This window comes from Protopterus annectens, chromosome 1.part1 (assembly GCF_019279795.1).
Source record: "Protopterus annectens isolate FY-2018-M chromosome 1.part1, PAN1.0, whole genome shotgun sequence".
Taxonomy (NCBI): Eukaryota; Metazoa; Chordata; order Ceratodontiformes; family Protopteridae; genus Protopterus; species Protopterus annectens.
The window spans coordinates 444,655,145-444,681,648 of record NC_056726.1 but is presented as its reverse complement, the minus strand read 5'-3'; the positions used below and the strand labels follow the sequence as shown (position 1 = coordinate 444,681,648).

The window sequence follows — 26,504 nt, the reverse complement described above, 5'->3', positions numbered from 1 at the left end:
GGCTTCATGGAGAGCAGGGACTGTACTTGTTTTTTGGCCTCTGCCCACTGCTTTGGAAGAAGATATGGGATGCCTTTTGGGGTTGGCAGAGTGTGGAAATAAAATTTGTATATCTGGGACACTATGTTGAGAACCAACCGGTCGTTGGTAATAGAGGCCCAGTTTTTTAAATGAGAGGAGAGTTTTCCTCCTAGGGGCACAAGCAGGTGGGCAGAGGGAAGGGGTTGAGGTGTAAAGTCATTGTGAGTTCTTTCTATAGGGTGGCTTAGCACTCCCTGTTTTTGAAGTGGATCTCTGCATTCCCTGGGACTGCTGTCTGGGGGGGGTCTGCTTCCCCTAGGTCTGGGCTGAGCTGGCCTGGAGAGGGCCAGAAAGGACCAGTGTTTGGAGGGGCAATGCCTACTGAACCTCGGATGCTGGACCTGCAAGAAGTCTTTAACTGTCTGCATAGATTTTGCTTTTTCTTCCATCTTTTTTAAGACCTCTTCTGCCTTGGTGCCAAACAAATTGTCTTTGTGCAATGGTGCGTCCAATAGTTTTGATTTGACATGGTCTGGTAAGGTCTATTCCTTAAGCCAAGCATGCCTTCTAAGTAGAGAACCTGCGACTGCTGCCCTGCAGGATGCTTCTTGGGCGTCAAAGCCACATTGCAAGGTGTGTCTAGTGATTTGTCTTGCAGAATGCATAAGCTCCTGTAATTCTTTATTTTCTGCACAAGCAGGAAAGGTTGATATTTTTGTTTGAGGAGTTCCATGGCATGTTGCTGGTATTTCAGCATGTGGAACTGACAATTTAGTGCTCTAATGGCAAGAGTTGCAGAAATGTATACTTTTTTACCACGTCTACAGCTCAGGAATCCCTGTCCGAGGCGGTGGGATTCTTAGCTTTGGTTGCTTTTATTCCTTTAGTCCTTGGGAGATGACCTCTAGGTCAGCAGTAGGATTTTTGATCAGAAATTTATGTGAGTCAGGGACTCTGTAATACCCGTCAGGTTTCCTGGGAGCGGGAGGAAGGGTGTCAGAACTGGATTCCATAAAGACATCATCCACAACATCCAAGACAGGGGGAATGGCTAAAGGTCTGTGCTGTGACAAGTCTAAGAATTCCCTGAGTCTCTTTTTGGACTGAGGGTAGTCCTGATATTCCCATTGGATATGCTCCCTTAAAGTATGCAGGGTTTCACCAAATGAAAAATCCTCTGAAGGAGAGGCAGAAGGAATGGATTCCTCTGCATCTGAATCCTCAAAAGCAGATAAGGGTTGCATGTCTTCATATTCAGAAGATTCAGAGTCATTGGACTCCTGGTCAGATAAAACTGCTGGGGACAAGTCTCTTTCTTTTGGAAGGGGTAGGCTGATGTAATGGCGTTGGCTGCCTAATTTTATACCACTGATGACCTGACGTCAATCCTGAAGCGACAGCAACCGAAGCAGAAATACTAAGCCTCTGGTATCCGGGCCGACTGATGGCTATCCCTGGCAGGATAACCCAAGTGCGATGACTGCAGCAATGAAACAGGAAGGACATCAATACACTTCTCATATGGAAGGCTATTCCCCAAAGGGAATTAATCTGCTGAGCAAAGAACAATAAAAGCCGACCTTTGATCCTCAAAACAGGGGCACTCTCTTCATCAAAGGGAAAGCTCTCAGGGACTTCACACTTAAACCTATGTTTTTAGGCAGCTCAGCTTAAGCTGCCTAATAGTTTCAGAGAGTGGAAGGTCCACAAAAAGCTTTGGCAATCAGCTGGCTGTTATATCCTTTGCAAGATATCCTATCACAACCTGGATAACTGGATGGGGTACAGAAAACACCCCTGGAATTTCACCTGTGTCCCTGCTGGTCAAGGGCTTCAGGTGCTGACTTGTCTGAACATGGGCTAAATTCTTGGCTAGGCTTGTAAAGGCCTCAGGGCTAAGAGCCTAGTAACTTCCTATGATAAGATATGACCTATACTGCTAAGGCCACTGCAGCAGTATTCAATACAATGAACATCTATAGGTGTTGAACTCGCAACTAATTTTAAACTGGTGATTTCGTTTAATATCGGTTTCTAAGCATAAAGACACAGATAAATCATGTGTCTTCAAATGCTCAAACTAGAAATGGTCAATGAACAGCAAAAATGCTAAAAATGTACGTGTTCTTTTCGGATGCACTGTAAAATGCTGCTTTGTGTTGTTTGCAACTGATAAACATTTCTCTCTACACAGTTAAGGTAAGAAATGATGCTTCTGCCTGCTACTAAAGACTGTACCTTCTTCCTTGGCTGCCATTTCTTTTGGGTTGCTTTCACTGTCTGCATCATAGTCTTCTTCATCAGCAAATAGTTTGCTACTGTAGCATTTAGACTCTTCTGCTTCCTCTGAAGTATCTCCCTGTTGGGACAATGACTCTGCTCCCTCACTCTTTGGTGTCTGAAAAAAAAGCAGCAACAGACATTCACAATAAGATCATGTATGCCTGCAAGATGCAGGGAATCAATAACTGGCTATTACAGAGAAATAAATGGTCCTCCCCTCCCAAAAATAAATAAATAATAAAATAAAACAAAACAATTAGAGAAATACTGATTGGCATAATGATGAAGGTGTTTATCTCACAGACAACAAGTACAGGTTTAATTCTCATTAAGGGAAGTTGGCTAGGCTTAAAATGGTTCACAAGGTCAGCTAGCCCAGCATTTACAGTACTAATCTACCTACAAAGTCCTTACCTTAAAGCACGACTCCTACAACTACTTCCAAACTCCCCAGTTTACACATAAAGACATGATGTGTGAACTGGCTCTTTCACTCATCAATTATATTCTAACAATGTTACTTTGGGTCCACAACAAGTGCTGAAGTCTCAGCTGCTCAAAGACCGCAGTTGTACAGCCAGGAACTAGAGTGCCCTGCAACTCACTTGGCCTGCTACTCAGTCTCAAACTCAACTACATGTTTGTGCAGGTTATGACCGCTATGCAGAGAGGGGAGCTGCTGTCCGAACACAGAACCAAGTTCGAGTAAGGTAAATGTAGCAGCCACAGAGGGAGTAAGAATTTAGCACTTGGCTTTAGTAGGTACCTGGGGGATTAAGGGTTAGGGATTTGGGAGTGGAGTTTATGAGTAGTGTTAGGGAGCATGGGGGATTGTACAGTAGAGCTTGCTCAGTGACTGGCTTGGACAGTGATCAGGGATCACAGCGAAATCCATGTCTGATCTTGATTCACTTTGCCTCTTATCTGCAGGGAATAGTCATTGCAGTTTGGAAACTTGGTGTAGGTATGACTTGTGGAGAAACAGTAATCTATACTGACCAAGATTATTCTGTGGTAAGAAGAAAAATATATTTTTTTTCATCAGCGCAAAAGTATTGCAAACTACAAAGGCTTAAAATGAATGTATTGTATCCTGCACAATTCAAAGTACTTTTTTTCCAGGGCAGGGAGATAGGGATGGAGGCTAAGACCCATGAGCATCCAGTAAAAAAAAGATGCATGAACTGAGAGAGCAGGGGCAATGGGACAGAACATCCAAGTGGGGAAGGAATGTGCAGAAGGACAGAAAGATGAGCAAAAAGTGCTAAGTCAATCACCTAGCGCAGCTTAAATCCCCTTATTTAAAAAATACAAACTTCTGAAGGACACAGCAAACATGATGCAAGCAGTTTTTGAGCACAGGCAAAATGGTGACAATACAGAGAATTTACCAACACTCAGTACACTACATTAATCAGGACTAGGAAACAATAAGTCACCACAAGACAACTGTGTAGCTTTTTTCTTTTATGCACAGTAAGTTAACTTTGATTTAAGTAAGTTCGAAACAAGTAAATGTGAACTTGTGTGTGTAGTTCTGAAGCTCCAAGTAGATACAGAGGCACCAGTGATACTGAGGGGAGGGGCACACCACGTAAAACTAGAAAACAATCAGAATAACTTAAAGTCGGCCAAAGTTAAGCATGGAAGGTGGAAAAGTGAACTGATGTTGAAACATAGCACAAGAGAAGAAGCAAAGTACAGAATGGGGGAGAATAATGTTAGGATTGTAATTAAAAAGACTGAGAAGAAGGTGAAGATGACTTTTAGTCAGATTCTACAAAAGGTTACTGGCCATCATTCTGGAAGAAGATGAAACCTGAAAGCTTTATGATGTACACTTTTAGTAGGTAATACTGGCGGTCAGGGGGGATATATTAATGGCACACATAACAGAAGAAAACTAGAGAAAACACAGCAAAGAATGAATATGAGACATAGCATGGGGAGACACTGCAAGTGAGTGAAGGATACTTGTGTGGGCAATGAATAAAAAAGCAGAAACGCTAGATATGATGTTGAGAAGAATAAGAACGCGGGTAGGGGAAAGGATTTCAAAAGATGAAGAGTTTATAAAATAAGTATGGTGGAAAACCATATTCTGATAGAATGTGAATGAGTTAACTAACCCCATAAAAAGGCAGAATAATAAAAATTTAAGGGGAGGGAGCACAACATGTGTTTTTACAGCAGACCCACATCATTGAACAGGAACAAAAGAAATTAGAGAGAAGGGGATTTCAGCTCATACTGCATGACTGTTATGGAGGAAGGCAGAGGGCATGGGTAATAATACTAGCAGGTAATACTCTTAAATGAAGAGGAGAGGGCTTGCTCAGTAATGGCAATGAATCTCCAGCAGGATAGAGGGAAAATATAGAGGAGTAATGTTCACACTAGTGTCCATTTATAACTCACTGTGTGTGAAGTATGACACTGTCAAAGTTATGCTGCAGAAGATAATACATTTTTGAAAAGGATTTTTACTTACAGAGAGAAACTGGAACATGAAATGTGGGCTAGAGGCAGCACACTGACAGGGAGGAGGAATACACTTACACAGGAAATAGAAAAGTTGTAAAGCTATGTTGAAAGCCCTTGACTTAATTGACTTGATTAAGAAGACCCCAAAATGGGAGGAATCAGGTTATACATAGTACAGCCCCAAATGTTGGAGATGGTCAAGAACAGACAATATATATATATATATATATATATATATATATATATATATATATATATATATATATATATATGCAGGGAAAACGGCAGCATGGTAGATCAGTTGAGGGTGGGGCCCATAAAATATTCGGATCACACGTTTGTGCAAGCAACTTTAAAAATATCCCAAACATCCCCAAATAAAAGCACTGGCATTTCCCTTCTTAATTGTTGGGAAAGAAAGAATGTAAGGCAAAAAATATGAAGTTCTCAGGAGAAAATATAGGAGGTGTGAAAGAAGGAACGGGAGAAGAATGAGATGGAACAAAAAGTTTATGTAAACAAGAACTAAAAAATCTAGGTGTAAGAAGTAAGACAATAAGAAGGGAAATAGACTCTAGAATAGCAACAAACTTACAAAAAAGAAGAAATCATTTAAAAGTTGAAGAGGTGCAGCAGTTATGGGAGTTGTTAGCTGAAATAAAAAATATGGGAAGATGAGAAGGTTTGCACATAGAAAGTCATGGTACAAGAACTGAATCAGGTGAACACACCAACACCACTGTAGGCTTTAGCAACTAGATTATGACAGCAAAAAGTAGGAAGAGACATCTAGCAGATGTCATTAGAGGGGTGGGAAGCAATGAAAGAGACAATTCCAGGAGTATGTAACATTTTCAGAGTTTTTTTGTGGACCTTTACAAGGACGAGGACATATGACAGAAAAAAATAGAATCAAATCAAGGGAATTTTGGAAGAAAGTATAAATCCCCTTCCTTGGAGGGGGACAAACAAGACGGACAGCAAAAATAACAGTACAGGAGGTCAAAGCAGCATTACACAAGGAAAAGGGAGGAAAGTGCCCTAGATTAGATGGAATCTTGGTGGAAGTACAGGAAGAGGACAGAGTGAAAAGAGTATTGTTTAGCTTATTTAACAGAATACTAAAGGGGAAGAATGTCCAAAATCTTGTAAAGAAGAAGCAACAGTAATCCTCTCAAAGGAATGGAATAATCTTGAACTAATTATTTTTATAGACAGATCTCAATTTTAAATGAGGATTACAAAACATTCATGATGAGGACTGTATCAACAAGGAAGGTCCCAGGGACTTCCAAGATGGCTGCACATTGAGTAACAGCTTGACTTTAGCTCTCCTAGTGTGAAAACAGAAACTCAACAGAGAAAACCAGCAGACTTTTGTGTTTATGGGTACATTTCAGTAACTGGCTGGCAGGTGTACTGCCTGAATGCCAGGACAAAAAATAATACAGAGCACCTGGAAAAAATCAGCTACAAAAAGTGGGGAAGAAACACTGACTGGGGAATGTTCTACAGCTGTTCAGCAAAAAGCAATGCAATCTCCAGACATGACTTCCAGTAATCTACAAGAAGACACAAGACTAGTGCACTTGGTTAAAATAATCAAAACACTGAAGGAGTGTATCAACACACAAAACAAAAGGCTGGAAAAAAAGGGAAAAGTTTTAAACAGATATTCAGATGAGGTGCTAACGCTGCAAAAATCAGAGGTTGACATGATGACAGGGCTGGTTGAATACGAGACTGCTCAGACAGAGATGTTTCAAAAAATAACAGAGCTAGAGAATAGAGCATGTAGAGAAAACCTGAGATTTTCAGCTATACCAGAGAAGCTGGAAGGAAAGACTAGCAGTAATTTTTTTGAAAGCACAAATAAGCAACTGGACTGGTATTCCACTGGAGAAGTTGTTACTTGAGAGGGCACATCGTGTGTATGCTCCAAACTTCAGCTTTACTCCGTAGCATATCGCCTACTCCGAGGTGATCTCTGCCTAACATATAAAGCTATGTCAAACCCAGAGCTGTTGGACATGCTACACCTAAAGAAATCCCAATCCCTCCAAGCTACATGCTCTAGGGACCTAAATCTTGTCACCACAATAAACAGGACACGCTGGAGGGATAGATTCCTGTCCCAGAGACTTCCTATACTCTGGAACAAGCTACCCATCTATGTCAAGCAAAGTTCTTCATTAGCACTCCTCAAGAAAAATCTTGATGAGTGAATGGGAAATAGGAAATACACCCCGGGGATCACTTCTGTGTCTCTGCTGGACAGTGGCACAGGAAAATAACTTTCTTGGGTGGCGTAAGCTATGGTACCTTGCTGGCTAGGCTTACGTAGGCCCTTGGGCCGATAGCCTAGTACCTACCTATGAACCTAAACCAGGGTATGAGAAAGCAACCTAGACCTTTAATAGTAAAGATGCAATCCTGTCAACAGAAGGAGTTGATTCTGGCAAAACCGAGGCAGAAGAACAATATACTAACAGAGGGAGACACAGCAGAGTGTTTGTGGAGAATGATTACTCATTGTACACCACACAGAAGAGAAGTAAATTCATTCCACTATTCAGGGAATGTTGAGACACAGCTGTGAGATTCAAACTGCTGTACTCAGCTGTCTTCAAAGTATTTCTCCCTGGAAGGAGAAAAATCATTTTTGATGAAGTACATGCTAAGGAGGAAATACAAAAGTTTGTCCAACACAAACTGAGCTGTGAAACAAAGAGATTCTGCTTCTTGTTCTACTGGTAATAAGAACACATAGAAAAGTACAGTTGTGTACACTTACCATAAATGTAGATGTTCGAGTGTATTCACTGCTGCAGTCATCACATTTTAGTTATCCCTACCAGGGTAGCCCTTGGCCGGCCCAAATATCAGAGACTTAGTATTTTTGTGTCGGTTGCTGTCTCTTGAAAACTGACGTCAGGTCATAAGTAGTATAAAGTAAGGCAGCCGACACCATTACATCAGTTTTTCTTGCTCTAACCTGTCAGGAACCTCCAAGTAGGAGGCCAGGCTCTGGTGGAAGAACCTTACCTGTGGAAAATAAATACCAAGATGTCCCTTGTAAGCAAAGGAGAACAATAAGGAAGAATGGTAATAAAAGGAGAAAAAGAAGAAAGGGGGGTGGAGGGAGGAAAACCAGGACTGCAACAGTGAATACACTAAAACATCTACATTTATGGTATGTGTACACAACTGTACTATGTTCTTCGTGTTTCACTGTTGCAGTCATCACATTTAGGTTGACTCCCAAAGCTGAGGACATGGGTGGAGGCAGTCAAGGAAACTAGGGGTTGGCTAGGATGCCCTGCAAGTTTGCAGAGGCAAACCCTGCCCTGGATTTGGAGAAGAGGCAGGTGGTAATGCTTGGTAAAAGTGTGAATAGATGTCCAGATGGCAGCCTCCAGGATGTCCCTGGTGGGGACTCCTATGAGGAAAGCTGCAGAGGTGGAGGCTGCTCAGGTAGAGTGTGTCCTGACTCCCTTGGGGGGAGGCTTTCCATGCTGTTTGTAGCAGAAATAGAGGCAGTGTACTATCCATTTGGAAATGGTTTGCTTGCAGATGACTTTGCTGTCTGCCCCTGTAGCAAAGCTAACCAGCAATTGATCATACTTTCTGAAGGATTTAGTCCTGTCTAGATAGAATCTGAGCTGTTTGTGCACATCTAGAGAGTGAAGAATCTTTTCCCCCTTAATCTGGGGATTAGGAAAAAAGGTGGGCAAATGAATGGATTGGTTGAGAGCCACACTGGAGACCACCTAGGGCATGAAGGATGAGTTAATTCTGAGGGATACCCTGTCTGCACGGAAGATGATGAAGGGTTCCAGAGCCATGAGTGCTTGCAGCTCAGAGACTCTTCTGGCTGAAGTGATGGCCAGAAGAAATGCTGTCTTCCAGGAAAGAAATTTTAGCTCTGCAGAGGAAGCTGGTTCAAAAGTGGGCCAGGTGAGCTTTTCCAATACAAAGTTAAGGCCCCAAGCTGGTGTTGGTGCCCTTCTGAGTGACCTCAAGTTGCTAGCCCCTACTAGGAAATGTTTGACCAAAGGGTGTGAGAAAAGGGCTGCTCGGTGTGAAAATGAGCAGAAATAGCAGAGGCATGAATTTTTATAGAAGAGAAAGAGCAGCCACTGTGTAGTAGGTCAGCTAAGTATTTCAGGATAAGGGGGCGGGAGGGCTGTGCCATACTGGCTCCCTTAGCCTAGATCCAGGTGCAGAACCTTTTCCATTTATCAGCATAAGACTTTCTGGTGCTAGGGCATCTGGCCTCACGGATAACATCCAGAACCTGTTTACTGAGGTTGGCAGATTGGTTCGGGGTTAGGGAATAAGCCAAGCTGCCAAACTGAATGTCTGCAATTGAGGATGCATGAATTCCCCTTCCCTCTGGGTCAGGAGGTTTGGAATCTGAGGAAGATGCCATGGAGGCACCGGGGACAGGCTGCGCAGCAAGGGGTACCAGTGCTGCCGGGGCCAGTCGGGAGCTATAACACTGGCCCTTGGTTTTTACTCCCTTATTTTGAGCAGTACCCTGGGGAGGAGAGGTAGGGGAGGAAAGGCACAGACTGATAGACTGACCCAGGGGAAGGACAGGGCATCCACTTTCCAAGCCATGCAGTGATGCTCCCTGGTGCAGAATTTGCTGAGCCAATGGTTGGTGTGGGAGGCAAAGAGGTCGACCTTTGCGGTTCCCCATTTCTGAGTTATTCAGGTGAAGGTACTTCTGCTGAGTTGCCACTCGTGTGGGTCCAGAATATTTCTGCTTAATTGGTCTGTCAGAGAGTTGAGAGAGCCTGGTAGGAATTGTGCTAACAGGTGTAGTTGCATGGAAGAGGCTGTGTGCCAAAGGGTCATGGCCAGCCTGCATACAGGGTAGGATTGAGTCCCTCCCTGCTTGTTGATGTACCACATCACAGTGGTGTTGTCTGTTTTGATCAGGAGAGTCCCTGGAGAGGGGAGGACCTTGAAAGCTATCAAGGCATGCTGCACAGCCATAATCTCTTTTTGACTTGATGTGCACAGGGATTTGCTGTGGGCTCCACTGGCCCTGTATGCACCTGCCATCCAGGTGTGCACCCCAAGCACAGTCTGATGTGTCTGTGGTGAGGGCCTGGGTGACTTGGGGTGGGGAGAAAGGCAGTCCCTTGTTGAGGGAGCATGCTGTTGCCCACCAAAGAAATTTTTGTGAGGCAAGGAATTATAGATAAGAGTTTCCAGGTCTTGAGAGTGTTGACATCAAAGGCTCTATAGGTACTACTGAAATGTCCTCATATGCAGTCTGGCATATGGAATGAGTAGTATGCAAGATGCCATGAACCCCAGAGCTTGCAGGATATCTTCCTTGGAGTTAATTGGGGCCTGGTGACTAGTTGAGAGAAGTAGGTTGTCAGGAAAATTTGTTTCTCTGGTGTAAGGTATGCCAGGTTGTCAGGAAAATTTGTTTCTCTGGTGTAAGGTATGCCATCTGTGATGCTGTGTCCACACTTGCTCCCAAGAAGATTATCCTTTGGTTACGCACCTACTTGGATTTCTTTTCGTTGATTGTGTACCCTGGAGAGGTTAGGAGGTTCTTTACAAAGGCCAGGTGCTTGAGCAGCTTTTCCTGGCTGTCTGCCTGAATAAGGCAGTCATCTAAGTATGGGTAAATCTGAATATTTCTCTGTCTGCAAAAGGCAATGGCTGGAGCCAGACATTTTGTGAAAAATATGGGAGCAGTAGATAAGCCAAAGGGAAGAGCAGAGAATTGAAAGTGTTGAGATCCTGCCCTGAAGCGGAGATATTTCCTGCATGATTCCCTGACAGGAATGTGGAGGTAGGCCTCTTTTAGATCTAGGGTGGTTAGCCAAGCATCCTTGGAGAGCATGGGTAGCAGCTGCTGGAGGGTGAGCATTTTGAATTTTGGGATCACCAGGAAGGTGTTTAGAATGGAGAGATCGAGGATGGGGAGCCAAGTGCCCTCTTTTCTGGGTACCAGAAATAGGCTGGAGTAGAAATCTTGGCCTACCTGTTCAGCGGGAACGTGCTCTATTGCCCTCATAAAGAGCAAGGAAATGATTTGCTTTTGAGGCTCTGCCCAGTGATTTTGAGGTAGATCTGGGAACCCTTTTGGGGTTGGAAGGAAAATTTGTATCCCTGAGACACCATGTTCAAAACCCAGTGGTCCTTCGTAATGGTGGCCCAGGTGCTTGAGTGAAAGGAGAGTTTTCCTCCTAGGGATAAGTGAAGGTGGGCAAAGGGAGGGGGTGGAGGTGGTGAGTCATTGTGAGTTCTTATCATAAAGGGGTGGCTTAGAACTCCTTGGTTTTGAAGTGGAAGTAGTCCACTGCTTAGATCTCTGCATTCCCTGTGGCTGCTGTCTGGGGGGGTCTGTTTCCACAGGGCCTAGGCTGGGCCAGTTTACTGGGAGCAGGAAAGGACCAGTGTATGGAGGGACAATGCCTGCTGAACCTAGGGGGGCTGGACCTGCAAGAAATCCTTAACTGTTTGCATAGATTTGCTTTTTCTTCCATCTTTTTTAAGACCTCTTCTGCCTTAGTGCCAAATAAGTTATCTTTGTGCAAGGGGGCATCCAACAATTTAGATTGGACATGGTCAGGCAGGGGCTGTTGCATCAAAACCACAGTGCAAGGTGTGTTTAGTTACTTGATTAGCAGAATGTATTAACTCCTGTAAATCTTTAGATTCTGTCCAAGCAGGAAAGGAAGACATTTTTTTGTTTAAGTAGTTTCAAGGTAAGTTGCTGAAATTTCAGCTTATGGAACTGACAATTTAGTGCCCTGATAGCAAGAGTAGCTGAAGTGTATACTTTTTTACCACATCTGTCCAATGCTCGGGAATCCCTGTCTGAGGGGGTGGGATTCTTAGTAGAGGTTGCTTTAATCCCTTTTGGCCCTTGAGAAATGACCTCAGGGTCAGCTGTAGGATTTTTAAAAAAGATATTTGTGTGAGTCAGGGACTCTGCAGTACCGGTCTGGTTTTCTGTGAGCTGGAGAAAGGACATCAGGAGCCAAGCTGGATTAGAGGAAAATATCCTCCACAACATCCAGGACTGGGGGGATGGCCAAGGGTCTGTTTTGTGGAAGATCCAGGAATTCTCTGAGTCTCTTTTTAGACTGAGGGTTGTCCTGACTCTCCCATTGGAAATGCTCCCTTAAAGTATGCAGGGTTTCCCCACAGGAAAAATCCTCTGGGGGAGAGGCTGAAGGAATGGAATCCTCTGCATCAGAATCCTCATAAGTGGAGAGGGGTTGTATGTCTTCATATTCAGATGCATCAGATTCATCTGACTCTTGTTCAGACAAAACTACAGGGGACAGATCTCTTTTCCTTTTGGAGGGGGTAGCTTGGCTTTCCCTGACCAGCATGATAAGGTCTTCCGCCATTTTAAGCATTTGAGAATGAGGCAAGGTAGCAGGAGCCTGAGAGTGGGTCGTGGGTTTCTTGGGTGTGGTTCGTACCCTGGGTCTAAGAAACTCTGTCGTTTTTGAAAGAACGATAGTCGCGAAAAGAAGACGTCGGTTTGTGTCGAGATTTGGTAGTGCGAAGGACTTCCTCGGAAGTTGGTGCCTGATCTGTGGCTCCAGACCCATCCAAGGTAGAGATGACTGCAGGATCCTAGGTCGAAGAGTTTTGCAGCATACCGGACTCTGAAAGGGTCTCGATAGCAGCCTATGAATCAACAGAAGTGGGCATCAGGGGCTGCTAAAGCGCATCACTGAGTACCGGAGAAATGACGACTAGCTTAACGGAAGCGTCATCGGTAGGTTTGGATCTATGCTGTCTGTCTCTGTCTTTATCTTTACGTTATTTCGGAAGATCTGCTGTCGGATGGCTTACCAAAGCCATATTGGAAATTGAAGACTGTAAGCGAAAATATCTGGCTACAATAAGGGCCTGACGACGGATAGTTCTGGCACTGAACAAAGCACAGAGGCGGCAACGGGGGGACGTCGTGGTCTGGGCCTAAACAAGTGACTTAGTAAGAGTGGAAGTCTCGGTGTGGTATTTGCTTTCACAGGCGAGACAATTATTAACTTTTTCTTACATCGGTTAGTGCAAGAAAAAAGGATCCCCAACGCGGTACTTAGCTTTAGAAGACTTCAACTCCAATTCGATAGATGAAAACGTAGGTAGCGGCCGACCGGCACTCATGCGAACTGCTTCTGCTCCAGGCTCCACAGCAAGAAAGACTGATGTAATGGCATCGGCTGCCTTACTTTATACTACTGATAACCTGATGTCAGTCCTCGAAATACTAAGTCTCTGGTATTTGGGATGGCCGAGGGCTACCCTGGCAGGGATAACCCAAATGTGATGACTGCAACAGTGAAACACGAAGAACATCTGCAGCTGTGAAACCTGTTCCACTGTTTTAACAGAAAATGCTGGAGAGAAGGAAGGGAACACAAGAGTTGACTAGAATAACTGAGAGTACCTTGGAAATGAAGCAGAGACAGGATTTGGGAGATGAAGATGAACAGTAATAAAACCAGTAACTTATTGTGGGATTACAATGCAATAATTACATTTGTGAAATAGGACAAAAACAAGAAAATCTGGAAATATTGGACTTTTCAGAATTTGTTGGACTTGTGGGGTACTTTATAAGTATAACTTTAAGCAAAGTAAACATTTTCTTCTTAGAAGTACTACTTTTATGGTGTATGGTTTTCATTGCATTCTATAAACCAAAGTTTTTTCAGTTATTAAGTGTAACAGTGACTGTAAATAGGTGCTGCTGTTTTTTGCCTTTCTTTCTCCCTTCTCTCTCTCTTCTTGTTCAGTTTTTATGTAGGCACTGTTAAAAAAAAAAAAAGAACTTGGTTAAAAGATCGTGACAAAAGAAAGATTAGTGTGTTTTTTCTCATTCTTGCATGGCGGAATGGCTGGACTGAGGACCTTAGATTGACTTAATAACAAGTTTTAACAGAAAGCAAGTAAATAAAAAAAAGAAAATTGAATATTGTGGGGCTTTTTTCTGATGAATGGGTATGTGCTTGGTGGCGGTTCTGTGTCTGACCCTCATGCCTCCATGGAGACAATCTAATAGAGACAGACTGACACTCGAGTTCTCATGTCTCCATGGAGACAATCTGATAAAGAGAAACCGGTTACAGTCTGGTGCACAGTGACTGGATGGGGAAAAAAAAGAAAATAGAAACTGGATAGGAGATAATGTTCTCTGAAAGCACTCAGGGGGTTTTCCAGCTGGGAGAGCTATAAAGATGAGACAAAACCAGTTAGCACTCAGTAGAAGCACAGGCTGCACCATGCGTCTTAGCATGGATAACGTTTCTTTTATGTTAACTCAAGTCTGTGAGTGTGGCTGTCAGTTTAGGACATTTGTTTATATTAGGAGAGTAAAATTTCAGTATGTGAAGATGTACATAGTTTTATGCGTTGGTATTAAATTAAGAGGTTTTAGGGGGGTATTGGAGGTTTGCTTGTTTTTTTTTTTTTTTTTTGAGAGCTTTCAATAAAACAAAAAGTCTTGTAAGTACTATTGTGTATTATCTGTGACATAGGCTCAAATGGATATGACAAGAAACAACTATGTAAAAGTTCAACCTGCCAAAAAGTGTATGCATGTAACACAAAAGCTGGAACTAGACATTTAACAAAAAAGGTGTTAAACATAAAAGGTAGGAATAATAACTTTTTACTACAATGATGCTTTCTGTAATGTCTTTAAATGTCAATGCTCTCACAGATAAATACAAAACAGAAAGAATGGTGAACTATATTAAAATGTAGAGTGAAAATAGCTACATTACAACAGACACACTTGGAAGGAAATGAACATGTGAATTTGATAAAGAAACGCTTTCAGGGTGGTTATTCAGCAAAATATCTGGGACAAAGGAAAAGAGGAATACTTATATTGGGTCTATATTAGATCATCGAAACGGCAGAATTTCAAATGATCTAATATTGAACCCAATATCGCGAATGCTGAAGCGTAGCTGCACAAAACCAAATTCTTTTCTAGGGAAATAATTTGGTTGGCCATTGTTGTGGCTTCGCTGTTTTCAGTGATGCGGTGGAAAGTTACAGGTTGGATTAAGGTAAGTGTATGATTGTGGGGACGTTCGGGTTAGGGCATGGGTTGGGTGAGTGTGCGATAGTGAGAATTTGGGGTTAGGGGTAGGTTAAGTGAGTTAGGGTGCGGGTGCCGTGAGTGTGCGATAGTGAGAATTTGGGGTTAGGGGCGAGTTAAGTGAGTTAGGGTACGGGTGAGGTGAGTTTGCGATAGTGACGGACCTTAGGGTTAGGGTCTGGGTTAAGGTAAATGGACAGATAGTAGTGTATGTGCAGTGTAGTGTAGGGTTAAAATGTAACTTTTAAATGCATGTGTGTGGATTGCTGCTTTTTAGTGTGCTTGTGGTGTGTGTGTGTTTGTTGGAACAGCGAATGGGAAAAAATTCGCTGTTCTGAGGTTTCGATATTGCTAGGGTTCAGGTTTTGCAGTTCGATGTTATGGCATTCGATAATGAGCCGTTTCAATGATCTGATATAGACCCCTTATATAAATTGTAAGAGGAGCTCCAATAATAAAAAAAAGATAATAATGGCAGATCTGCAGTGCTAAGGGTCTACAGGCAAAGGAGGAGGATCACACTGGCATGTATTTACATTAACCTAAAACTCCTACAATGGAGCTTAAGAAAATTCTGGGAGCAATAATCGGTTATCAGCAAGGAACATTACTTATAGGTAGTGATTGTAATTTGATTTGCAGCAGTGAAAATGTGTCTTGGGGGCCCAGAAGAGAAAGTATAACAAAGGAAGGTAGATTTTTGAAGAAATTTATGAAAATATTTGCCATGGAAGATGTAAATTCGGTAATATGAGTTAGGAGTGAATTTACATATTATTCCCCAAAATATAAAAACTGGGCTAGGCTAGGCAGAATTTACATTTCGCAGGAACATGTGCATTTAATCGAAGGCCTTGACATGCACCCAATTACTATTTCAGATCACTTGCCAATAATAACTAAAATAAAAGCACAGGATAATGAAAAAAAAATAGGCACTGGTGCTTTCCCACCTATCTGTTGAAAAGAGAGGAATTTAAGGAATGAGTAGTGGAGATTATTCAAGAGCTATTCGACAGGATAGAAATTATTTCTGAAAATATAGCTAGGGAGTGGGATAAAATTAAGGTGGAGTTTAAAAATAGGGTAGAAATAAAAGAAAAGCAGCAATGGTTAAGAAGTAACAAATTATTTAGAGGGAATGACAAATGTTAAACTACTGCAGAATAACGGAAATCTCACAGAACAAGAAAAGGATCAAATGCGGAACGCTAAACAGAAAAAAGGGATTACCTAGATAATATACACGAGTTTACTAAGACTGCTATTAAGCAACTCTTATTTGATAACATTACAGCATTAAAGCTTTTAGTACTACGACACAGGCAACTGAAAGTAGAAAGGGCTGTTGCCAAGCTTAGGGAACCTATAAACAAGGAAGGTGACAAGAGATCCTATAGAGGTATTAGAAATATTTTGGAAATTCTATAAAAATCTGTATAAAGCAGAGAAATATGGAAATTGCGAACGGTTAGGATAGGAGTAGATGAGATAAAACTTGCAATGTATAACCAATCTACAGGAAAGTCCCCAGGAACAGATGGTTATATTGTGGAAGTTTGAAAGCAAGGAATGGGAAAAATGATAAAGATCTGGACAGTTTTTTTTAACAGTATTTTAAGAAGATGAGAAGTACCAAAATCCCTGAAAACAGCAGTGGTGGCTATAATAGTTAGAGGATAAAGATCCATCAGATCCAGCTCCATACAGACCCATTTCAATACTAAACCATGATTATAAAGTGTTCATGTCTATAATGGCTACAAAAAAAATAGCAAAAGTAATACCAAAATTGATAGATATGGATCAACACGGTTTTATGGAGGGGAGGCAAACATATGACATTAACAGAACACTGATGATCCAGAGGGAAGCAGAATGTAAAATGCCACTGTTGATGGTGGGTCTTGATGCAGAGAAAACATTTGACAGAGTAACTTGTTACTTTATGAGCAGGGCAATGGAAGCATTTGCATTTCCTGAAAAAAATTATAAGGTTGATTAGGAGGATATATTAGGGACTGGAGGCGAAAATTGAAGTAGGTGGGGTCCTCTCTTATAATTTTTGCCTGAGCAGAGGAACCAGGCAGGGGTTTCTCCTCTTTCCTCATTGTTATTTGCATTATATTTAGAACCACTGGCAAATAAAATAAGGGACTCAGAAATTCAAGGATATAATTGCTATGGTAGTCAAGAAAAGCTGTCTCTGTTTGAGGATGATATTTTATACCTGACAAAACCAGAAAGAGACAATACAGTGTTGTGAAACACTGAGACAGTTTCAAATCTTTTCAGGATACAAAACTAATGAAGCTAAAACAAACACAATAGTGGTAAACTATGTACCTAACTATGAATTGGTTCAGCAAATCCATACTTATCAAGACATGATAAAATGAAGTATTTATGAGCATGGATTAAAAATGATTCTGGTGTGGCAGCTACGGTTATGTGGGAAGAGACTAAACAAAAGATAATACAAAAACTGAGAAAATGGAAGCTTTGTTATATGGATATAGATAGTAAGATACAAGCAGTTAAAATGTTTTTAGTCCTCCCTTTAGTCTTATACACAGGTCAGACACAGTTTTAGCAACCGGCGGAGAAGCTGTGGACAGCAATTAATAAAGAGCTGAAGGACTTTATCTGTGAGGGGAAGACAGAAAGAGTCAAATGGGATTAGCTGATTCTTCCAGCAGAACAGGGCGGACTGGAATTGCTCGGTTTGAAGGGGTATTTCAGAGCTACACAGTTAAGGCTCCTATACATACCACAAGCAGTAAACTATTACTCAAAGTGGAAAAGGATGATGATGAAACAGGGAAGCTCAAACAACATGGAGAGACTGAGATTTTGTATGCAGGCCTTTAAGGAGAATAACAACAATCATACAGAATATTATATCTACAAAGTAACAGAAAGTATCCTAAGAACAAAGCCAACACTGGAATGGAGAAAGGACATTCTGCTGATACGGACGACTGCAATTAGGGATACAGACAGTAGGTAAGAGGAAGTGGAATTTATTGGAGAAAACTGGCAAAGGAACCAAGGTATTGGGAGCAAATAAGACAGGAAAAGATGATAAAATGGGAAGATGCCAAGAATTTATTTGGACTGCAGATTACAGATTGCTTTCCCTATCAAGGATTGATATCAGAGTATATGCAAAGCCAAAAAAAATAGGAGGGTCCTAAATGAAAGACTAGCTCTGGTAGAGTTTTTAATAGAATTTAGAACAGAAGCTGTCATTAAAAAGGAATAATTAGTAGAGCGTATAAAATATTGCATAATAACTATAAGAATCAATCAGAGGATGGTTAGAAACGATTGGGATGAGAGACTGGATAAGAAATTCACAAAGAAACAATGGGAGGATATATGTATGTCTCCCAAACAAGCAACAAAATCTAAAAGATTTAGAATTTTTGCTTGGAAATGTTTATATAGATATTTTTATAACCAAAGTAGAGTCCTGATAATTTTTCCTCAGGTAGACAGCAAATGTTGGAGGTGTGAAGGGGAAGAAATAGGTAACTGGGAACATATTTTCTTGGAGTGTGGTGACTTGGTGGAATTTAAAGTTTCCCTGTGGGATGCACTGTCAGAGATGCTGGGTGGGCAGACTGGTGTGATGAGGGAGATGATTTTTCTGAGCTATGATACATAATCGGAATTGCAATTACAAAAAGCCATCACCCAACTGGAGACAAAAATCTTTTGTGTGTAATAACACAAAAAACAAACCGGTTTCGGCCCAATGGCCTTTTTCAATGTGTAACTCAGTCTGTTCAACCACCAAATTATATACAAAGCCATAATGCAATAATTAATCAATTAAACAATTAAAAGTGTTCATTTAAGCCAGGTGGAAATAACGCCCCCAGTTTCACAATCCATGATTTTTCTTTTTTATTTAACAATTTATGCCAACCTATTTTAAAGGATCTATGTCCCATAATTCTGTCAATAATGATAAATTTAAAAGTTGCTGTCTTGTGAGAAATAGTGTGTTTATATAAAGTATTAGTCAAATATTTATTCCTGATGTTACTAAGATGTTCTGAAATAAAACATTTAAAGGGTCTAGACGTTTGACCAACATAAAAAGCTGAACATGAACAATTTGCAAGGTAACTAACCCAATCACTGTTGCAATTGCCAAAAACATTAATAGAAAAAACTTTAGAAGTGTTTTTACTAGAAAACTCTTTAGTCTGAAAAACATATTTGCAGAAAGAGCAGTGTCCACAATGGTAACACCCCACAACGTGTGTCCCATCCAGTGTAGCCTGTATAGAATGTTCCATGGGCATGAAACGTTAATAGTAACTGAAGTGACTCCCCAAAGTTTTACCTCTATGGAAAGGGAATGAGCATTTGTGCCCTAATATATCACAATTTATCATTAGCAAAAATAATATCCCAGTGCTGTTGCACTATATCCAAAAATTAATGGGTATTTCTCCCATAAGTGATAATAAACCTGATTTTATTATTCCTCTGAAATTGATGTTTCTTATATGTGAGTAAATCATTTCTGGAAAGCTGTTAAACCTCCCTACTAGTCTGCATAACATTAGACATAGGATATCCACATTCTCTAAAGTGGTTAATTATGATCAAAGTGATTGTAATCTTTGGTGCTAGAGCTAATTCTTTGTATCCTCATAAATTGTGACTTGGGGATGTTGGCAACAATGTGTTTTGGATGACAACTGGAGGCGTGTAATAATGTAGTTTCCTATATAGTGAACTGGACAGAGTACCATCAGGTTGTTTAAGTATGGTTACACCCAGAAAGGAAATAGATGTTGCATCATAATTAACTGTAAACCTTATATCCCATTTATTTTCATTCAAATACTGGACAAATTCCTGTAAATATATAAAGTACAGTTGTGTACACTTACCATAAATGTAAATGTTTGAGTGTATTCACTGTTGCAGTCATTACATTTGGGTTATCTGCTTGCAGGTAGCCCTCAGTTGGCCTGATTAACAAAGTCATGGGTCCTGCGTCGGTTACTGTCTCTTCTTCCAGGTCGTCAGGGGTATAAAACATGCGGCCGACGTCATTACATCAGTTTTTCTTGCCCCAGATGTCAGGTGCCCCCCTAATGGGAAGCAATTAAATCTATAAATATACAAAGGTTATACCTCAAACAAAAAAGCAAATACACCAAAAAGCTTTTAAGCATTGAAAAGAAGAGAAGAAATATAGCCAAATGAAGTCAGGGGGCTGGAGGGAGGGTAACCAGGACTGCAACAGTGAATACACTCGAACATCTACATTTATGGTAAGTGTACACAACTGTATTATGTTCTTCATGTTTCACTGTTGCAGTCATTACATTTGAGTAGATTCCCAAAGCTAAGGATGGGAGGAGGAATTTAGATAGCATTAGGACCAGCAAAACTGCAGTGGCAAAGCCAGCTCTGGATTCAGAGAAAATTGGCAAATGGTAAAGCTTGGTGACAGTATGTACAGAACTCCAGAGAGCAGCTTCTAGGATGTCCCTGTAGGTACGCCTCTGAGAAAGGCTGTAGAGGTAGATGCAGCCCTGGTTGAGTGGGATCTGATCCCCTGTGGAATAGTTTTTCCATGGTGCTTATAACAGAGGTGAATGCAATGGCCTATCCATTTGGAGATAGCTCGCTTTGAAATAGCCTTCCCCTCTATCCCTGCAGCAAACGCCACCAGCAGTTGTTCAGATTTCCTTTGAGGTTTAGACCTGTTCAAGTAGAATCTAAGTTGTCTGTGCACATCTAAGGAGTGCAGTATCTGTTTCCCTTTGTTCTGTAGATTAGGAAAAAGGTTGGCAAATGAATAGAGTGATTAAAGGCCACACTGGATACCACCTTTGGCATGAAAGAGGGATTGGTCCTGAGGGACAACCTGTCCGCATGAAAGATGATGAAAGGCTCCACTGCCATAAGGGCCTGTAATTCAGATACCCTTCTTGCTGAAGTGATAGCTAAAATGGAAGCTGTTTTCCAAGAAAGGAATTTTAAGACTGCAGTAGTAGCTAGCTCAAAAGGAGGAAGGTTGAGTTTCTCCAATACAAAGTTAAGGTCCCAGGCTGGAGTTGGAGCACTCCTGGGTGGTCTTAAATTTTGGCCCCTCTGAGGAACTGCTTGAGCAGTGAAAGAGAGAATAGGGGAGGTTCTGTGTTATAATGAGCTGAAATGGCTGAGGTGTGAATTTTTATTGAGGAAAAAGACAGGCCCTTGTGAAGCATCTCAGTTAAGTATTGTAAAATCTGAGGTAAATTGAGCACTGCTGTGCTCATCCCTTCAGACTGGTTCCAGGCACAGAATTTTTTCCATTTTTCAGCATAAGATTTTCTAGTACTAGGCCTCCTTGCCTCTAAGATGACATCCATCACTGGTTTACTGAGGGATGGTAAAGGAGAGCTTAGGTAATTAGCCAGGCTGCTAGGTTCAGTGTTTGAAGCTGAGGGTGCAGAATATGGTTCTCCTACTGAGACAGCAGGGTAGGAGTCTGAGGCAGGTGCCATGGGGCCAACAGTGACACACTGCGCAGGAGGTGTGGCCAGGCTGGTGCAATCAAAATCATCCTTGGTTTGTCTTGTGTGATCTTTAGTAGTACTTTGGAGAGCAGAGGCAGAGGAAGAAAGGCATAAACTGATAGGTTTTTCCAGCTTAAGGACAGAGCATTGACTTTCCAAGCTTGTCTGTGGGGATTCCTTGCACAAAATATTTCTCATTGATAGTTCTGAGGGGAGGCAAACGGGTCTATATCTGGGATCCCCCATTTGCTTGTCAACATGTTGAAAATCCTTGGTTCCAGATTCCACTCGTTTCTGCTTAGTCCATCTGCCAGTGTATTTAGTTTTCCTGGCAGGAATTGAGCTTGTAGATGTACTTGGTAGCTCAAGGCTGTGTTCCACAATGCCATGGCTAGTCTGCAGAGGGGGTAAGAATGTGTACCCCCCTGCTTGTTTATGCACCACATAACAGTGGTGCTGTCCGTCTTTACCATTAATTGTCCTAGAAGAATGTGGTCCTTGAAGGCTGTCAGAGCATTCTGTACAGCTAACATTTCTTTATGATTGATGTGAAGGTGCATTTTAATTGGGTTCCATTTACCCTGAATGCATTTCCCTCCCAGGTGTGCCCCCCCATGCATAGTCTGATGTGTCTGTTGTTAGGTTTTGGGTGGCAGGGGGTGGTGTGAATGGTAGTCCCTTGTTTTGGTGGCAGGCCTCTGCCCATCAAAGGAACTCTAGGCATAGACAAGGAATGATAGGAATCATTGCTTCTAGATCCTGAGAATGTTGACACCATAGGCATTTTAGATACCATTGTAGTTTCCTCATATGCAGTCTTGCATATGGAATTAGAAGAATGCAGGAGGCCATGAACCACAAGGCTTGTATTTGCCTTGCAGATAGCAGGGTTTTTGTGACCACTTGTTTGAAGTAGGTTGTCAAGTGAATTTGTTTCTCTAGCGTGAGGAAAGCCATCTGGGAAGTTATATTCAAGCTTGTTCCCAGGAATATAATTTGTTGACAGGGTACAGGTGTGATTTCTTTTCGTTTATGGTGTACCTCAGACAAGTTAGCACCCTCTGTACAAAAGCCAGATGATTCAAAAGTATGTCCTGGTTTTCAGCCTGAATTAGACAATCGTCCAGGTATTGGTATACTTGAAATTTTCTTTGCCTGGAAAATGCAATGACTGGAGCTAGGCACTTTGTGAATACCCTGGGCACAGCAGATAAGCCAAAGGGCAGTGCAGAGAACTGTGTGCAGCCTGCTTTGAGGCGTAGGTATCTTCTGCAGGATTCCCTGATTGGGATGTGCAGGTATGCTTCCTTTAAATGTAGTGTTGCCAACCAGGCATCTTTGCTTAGCATAGGAAGCAACTGGTGAACAGTGAGCATCTTGAATTTTGGAATCACCAAAAAGGTGTTTAGAGTAGGCAGGTCCAGGATAGGACGCCATGAATTGTCTTTTCTGGGTACTAGGAAAAATCTTGAGTAGAAACCTTGTCCCTTTTTCTCTTCTGGTACCAACTGAATAGCCCCTATGCTTAAGAGAGAGAGTACTTGCTTTTGGGCCTCTGCCCACTGCTTTGGAGGTAGATCCGGCCAACCGCTTGGAGTTGGTGACGTATGGAAGTGAAATCTGTATCCTTGGGACACTATATTTAAAACCCATTTGTCGTGGGTAACGAGTCCCCAGTTCTTTGCATGAAGTGCAACCTTTCCCCCCAAAGGGGAAGTTAGTTGAGAAGTGCTTGGAAGTTTAAAAATAAGTCATCGAGACAGTTTACCATAGGTGGGAGTTTTATTACTGCCAAATTTGGAAGTGGAGGCCCCCCACTGCTTAGTCCTGTGTGTCCCCTGGGACTGAAGCCTGGGTGCTCTGCTGGATCTAGGTTTGGACTGAGAAGGTCTGGAAGAGGCAGGAAAGGACCAATTCTTAGAAGGCCAATGCCTACTAAATCTTGGAGGTTGTACTTGTAAAAATTCTTTAACAGTTTGCATAGATTTAGCTTTTTCCTCCATCTTTTTAAGAACTTCTTCTGCCTTGTTACCAAACAGGTGGTCCTGATTTAAGGGAGCATCCAGTAATTTCTCTTTAACATGATCTGGCAAGGATTGTTCCTTAAGTCAAGCATGCCTTCTAAGTACCGACCCAGTTACCGCAGCCCTGCAAGATGCCTCTAGTGAATCAAAACCACATGGTATGTTTACCAACTTGTTCAGCAGAACACATAAAATCCTGTAAATCCTTATTTTCAGCACAATCAGAAGTCAACATCATTTTCTGTTTACGCAATCCAATAATATGCAGCTGATACTGTAACATATGAAACTGACAATTCAAGGCCCTAATGGCCAAAGTTGCAGAAGTGTATACATTCTTACCCCATCTATCCAGCGCCCTCGAATCTCTATCAGAGGAGGTAGGATTTTTGGCCGTAGTAGCTTTAATGCCCTTGGGTCCCTGTGAAATGGTTTAAGGATCCGCAGAAGGATTTTTGAAAAAGAACTTGTGAGAGTCAGGAAAGTACAGTTTTGTACCTACCATAAATGTAGATGTCCGAGAGGTATGCATCTGCAGTCCTAACATATGGGTTGTCCTGCCTCAGGCAGCCCTTCGGTCGGCCAGATTCCAAAGTCTGGGTCTGGCCTCGGCTGATGTCGCACTTCACCCGACGTCATAGCTGCAGTGAATTGGGTATAAAGGCATCAGCCGACGCCATTTTCCTCAGTGTTTCTTGCCCCAGATGCCAGGTGCCCTCTAGGAAGGCTAAATTTGGATAAATGCAAATGATTCCAAACAGTAGAGAGCAAACAAAAATAAACATGTATATACATATATACAAACAAATACACCATAATAGATTCCCCCAGCTAGCTACAAGATGGGTAAATACCCTAGGAGTACCACAGAGGGGAAGGAGGGTGGGTAATCCTGACTGCAGATGCATACCTCTCGGACATCTACATTTATGGTAGGTACAAAACTGTACTATGTCCTTCAAGGATGCATCTGCAGTCCTAACATATGGGTAGAATACCATAGCTAAACTCGGGGAGGAGGCACTAAGATGATTATGGTGTAGTTAAGATCCCTTGCAAAACAGCAGTTGCAAAACCTGCTCGGGATCTGGAGTATAAAGGTAGATTATAATGCTTGGCAAATGTATGCACGGAGCTCCAAGTGGCAGTTTCTAAAATGTCTTTGGTAGCCACTCCTCGTAAGAAAGCTGTAGTAGTGGCTGTAGCCCTTGTGGAGTGAGGTCTGATGTTTTCTGGAGTTGACTTTCCATGAAAAGAGTAACAAAATCTAATGCAATTTCCTATCCATTTTGAGATTGTCTGTTTTGAAATTGCTTTTCCTTCCATTCCTGTTGCATATGCTACCAGAAGCTGGTCAGTTTTTCTATTGTTCTTGGTTCTGTCCAGATAGTAGCGCAATTGCCTGTGCACATCCAAGGTATGTAGTAGTTTTTCCCCCCTGTTCTGTGGATTGGGGAAGAATGTTGGTAGGTGGATTGCTTGGTTCAATGACACCCTGGAGACCACCTTTGGCATAAAAGTAGGGTTAGTTCTCAAGGACACTCTATCCTGATGGAAGATAAGGAAGGGCTGTACTGCCATTAATGCCTGTAATTCAGAAACCCTTCTTGCTGAAGTGATTGCAAGCAGGAAAGCAGTTTTCCAAGATAAGAACTGTAATTCTGCTGTTGCTGCTGGTTCGAAAGGAGGAAGTGTTAACTTTTCCAGCACAAAGTTAAGGTCCCATGTAGGCAAAGGTGGCTTCCTTGGAGGCTTTACATGTTTAATTCCTCTCAGAAACTGCCTGAGTAGAGGATGAGAGAAGACTGGAGGATCCATGTTGTATTCTGCTGAAATTGCTGATGCATGAATCTTAATGGAGGAGTAAGACAGGCCATTGTGGAAAAGTTCTGCTAAATATTCCAGGATGTTAGCTATGTTTGCTAATGATACATTTTCTCCTTTTGCTGCACTCCAAATGAGGTATCTTTTCCATTTGGCTGAATAAGTCTTGCTTGTGGAGGGTCTGCGAGCCTCCAGGATAATGTCTTTAACCCTCTGAGATAAATCTGGGTTATTTTGTTTTATGTAATATTCCAAGCAGCTAGCTGTAGTGTTTTCAAGTTTGGATGTAGGATCTTGAAGTTGTTCGTGTTAGCAGTAAAGGAACTAGAGGTAGAGGCCATGCGTGTGTCCGAGACATACTCCTCAGTAGTGGGTACCAATGCTGCCTCGGCCAGTCTGGAGCTATCAGGATGATCTTTGGGTGATCTTCTTTGATCTTCAGTAGCACTTTGTGCATCAAAGGAAGAGGTGGGAATGCATATGCTGTCAGGTTTTCCCATCTGAAGGAGAGGGAGTCCACCTTCCAAGCAAGTGGGTGGTATGTCCTTGTGCAGAATTTCCTCAATTGGTGGTTGTGTGGGGATGCGAACAGGTCTATTTCTGGTAGTCCCCATTTGTTTGTAATGGATTTGAAGATGTCTGGATGCAGCATCCATTCGTGGGCATCCGTGGTAGTTCTGCTTAAGGTGTCTGCTAGTATATTTTCTTTTCCTGGCACAAATATGGCCTGGAGCTGAATGTTGAGGTTCAGGGCCACATTCCACAGGTCCATTGCCATCCGGCATAGAGGATATGAGTGTGTGCCTCCTTGTTTGTTGATATACCACATGACTGTGGTGTTGTCCGTCCTTATCAGCAAATGACCCTGTTGAAGAAACGGTCTGAATGTCTGAATTGCCTGTTTCACTGCCAGCATCTCTTTTTGATTTATGTGTAGGTTCAGCTGGTCTTGTGTCCATAGGCCTTGTATACACTTGTCCACCATGTGTGCCCCCCAACCGAGGTCTGAGGCGTCCGTGGTGATAGTTTGGCTTGGGTGAGGTTTGTGGAAAGGCAGTCCTCTGTTCAACTGACAGGCCTGAGCCCACCACAGGAATTCTTGCTTCAGGCATGGAATTATTGGAATCTGGGCTTCTAGACTGTGCTTGTGTTGAGACCATAAATTCCTTAGGTACCATTGCAACTACCTCATATGCAGCCTGGCATGTGGAATCAATATTATGCAGGATG

The 26,504-nt window shown here is 42.1% G+C and overlaps 1 protein-coding gene across 1 annotated transcript in view; it reads right to left on the bottom strand.

The window, feature by feature from the left end:
- LYST (lysosomal trafficking regulator) overlaps positions 1-26,504 on the bottom strand; it is a 3,825,950-nt gene that overhangs the window by 3,092,573 nt on the left and 706,873 nt on the right. The window contains exon 7 of the mRNA XM_044075805.1: positions 2,260-2,419. Within this exon, the coding sequence (XP_043931740.1) occupies positions 2,260-2,419 (160 nt within the window). The remainder of the gene's footprint in view (positions 1-2,259; positions 2,420-26,504) is intronic.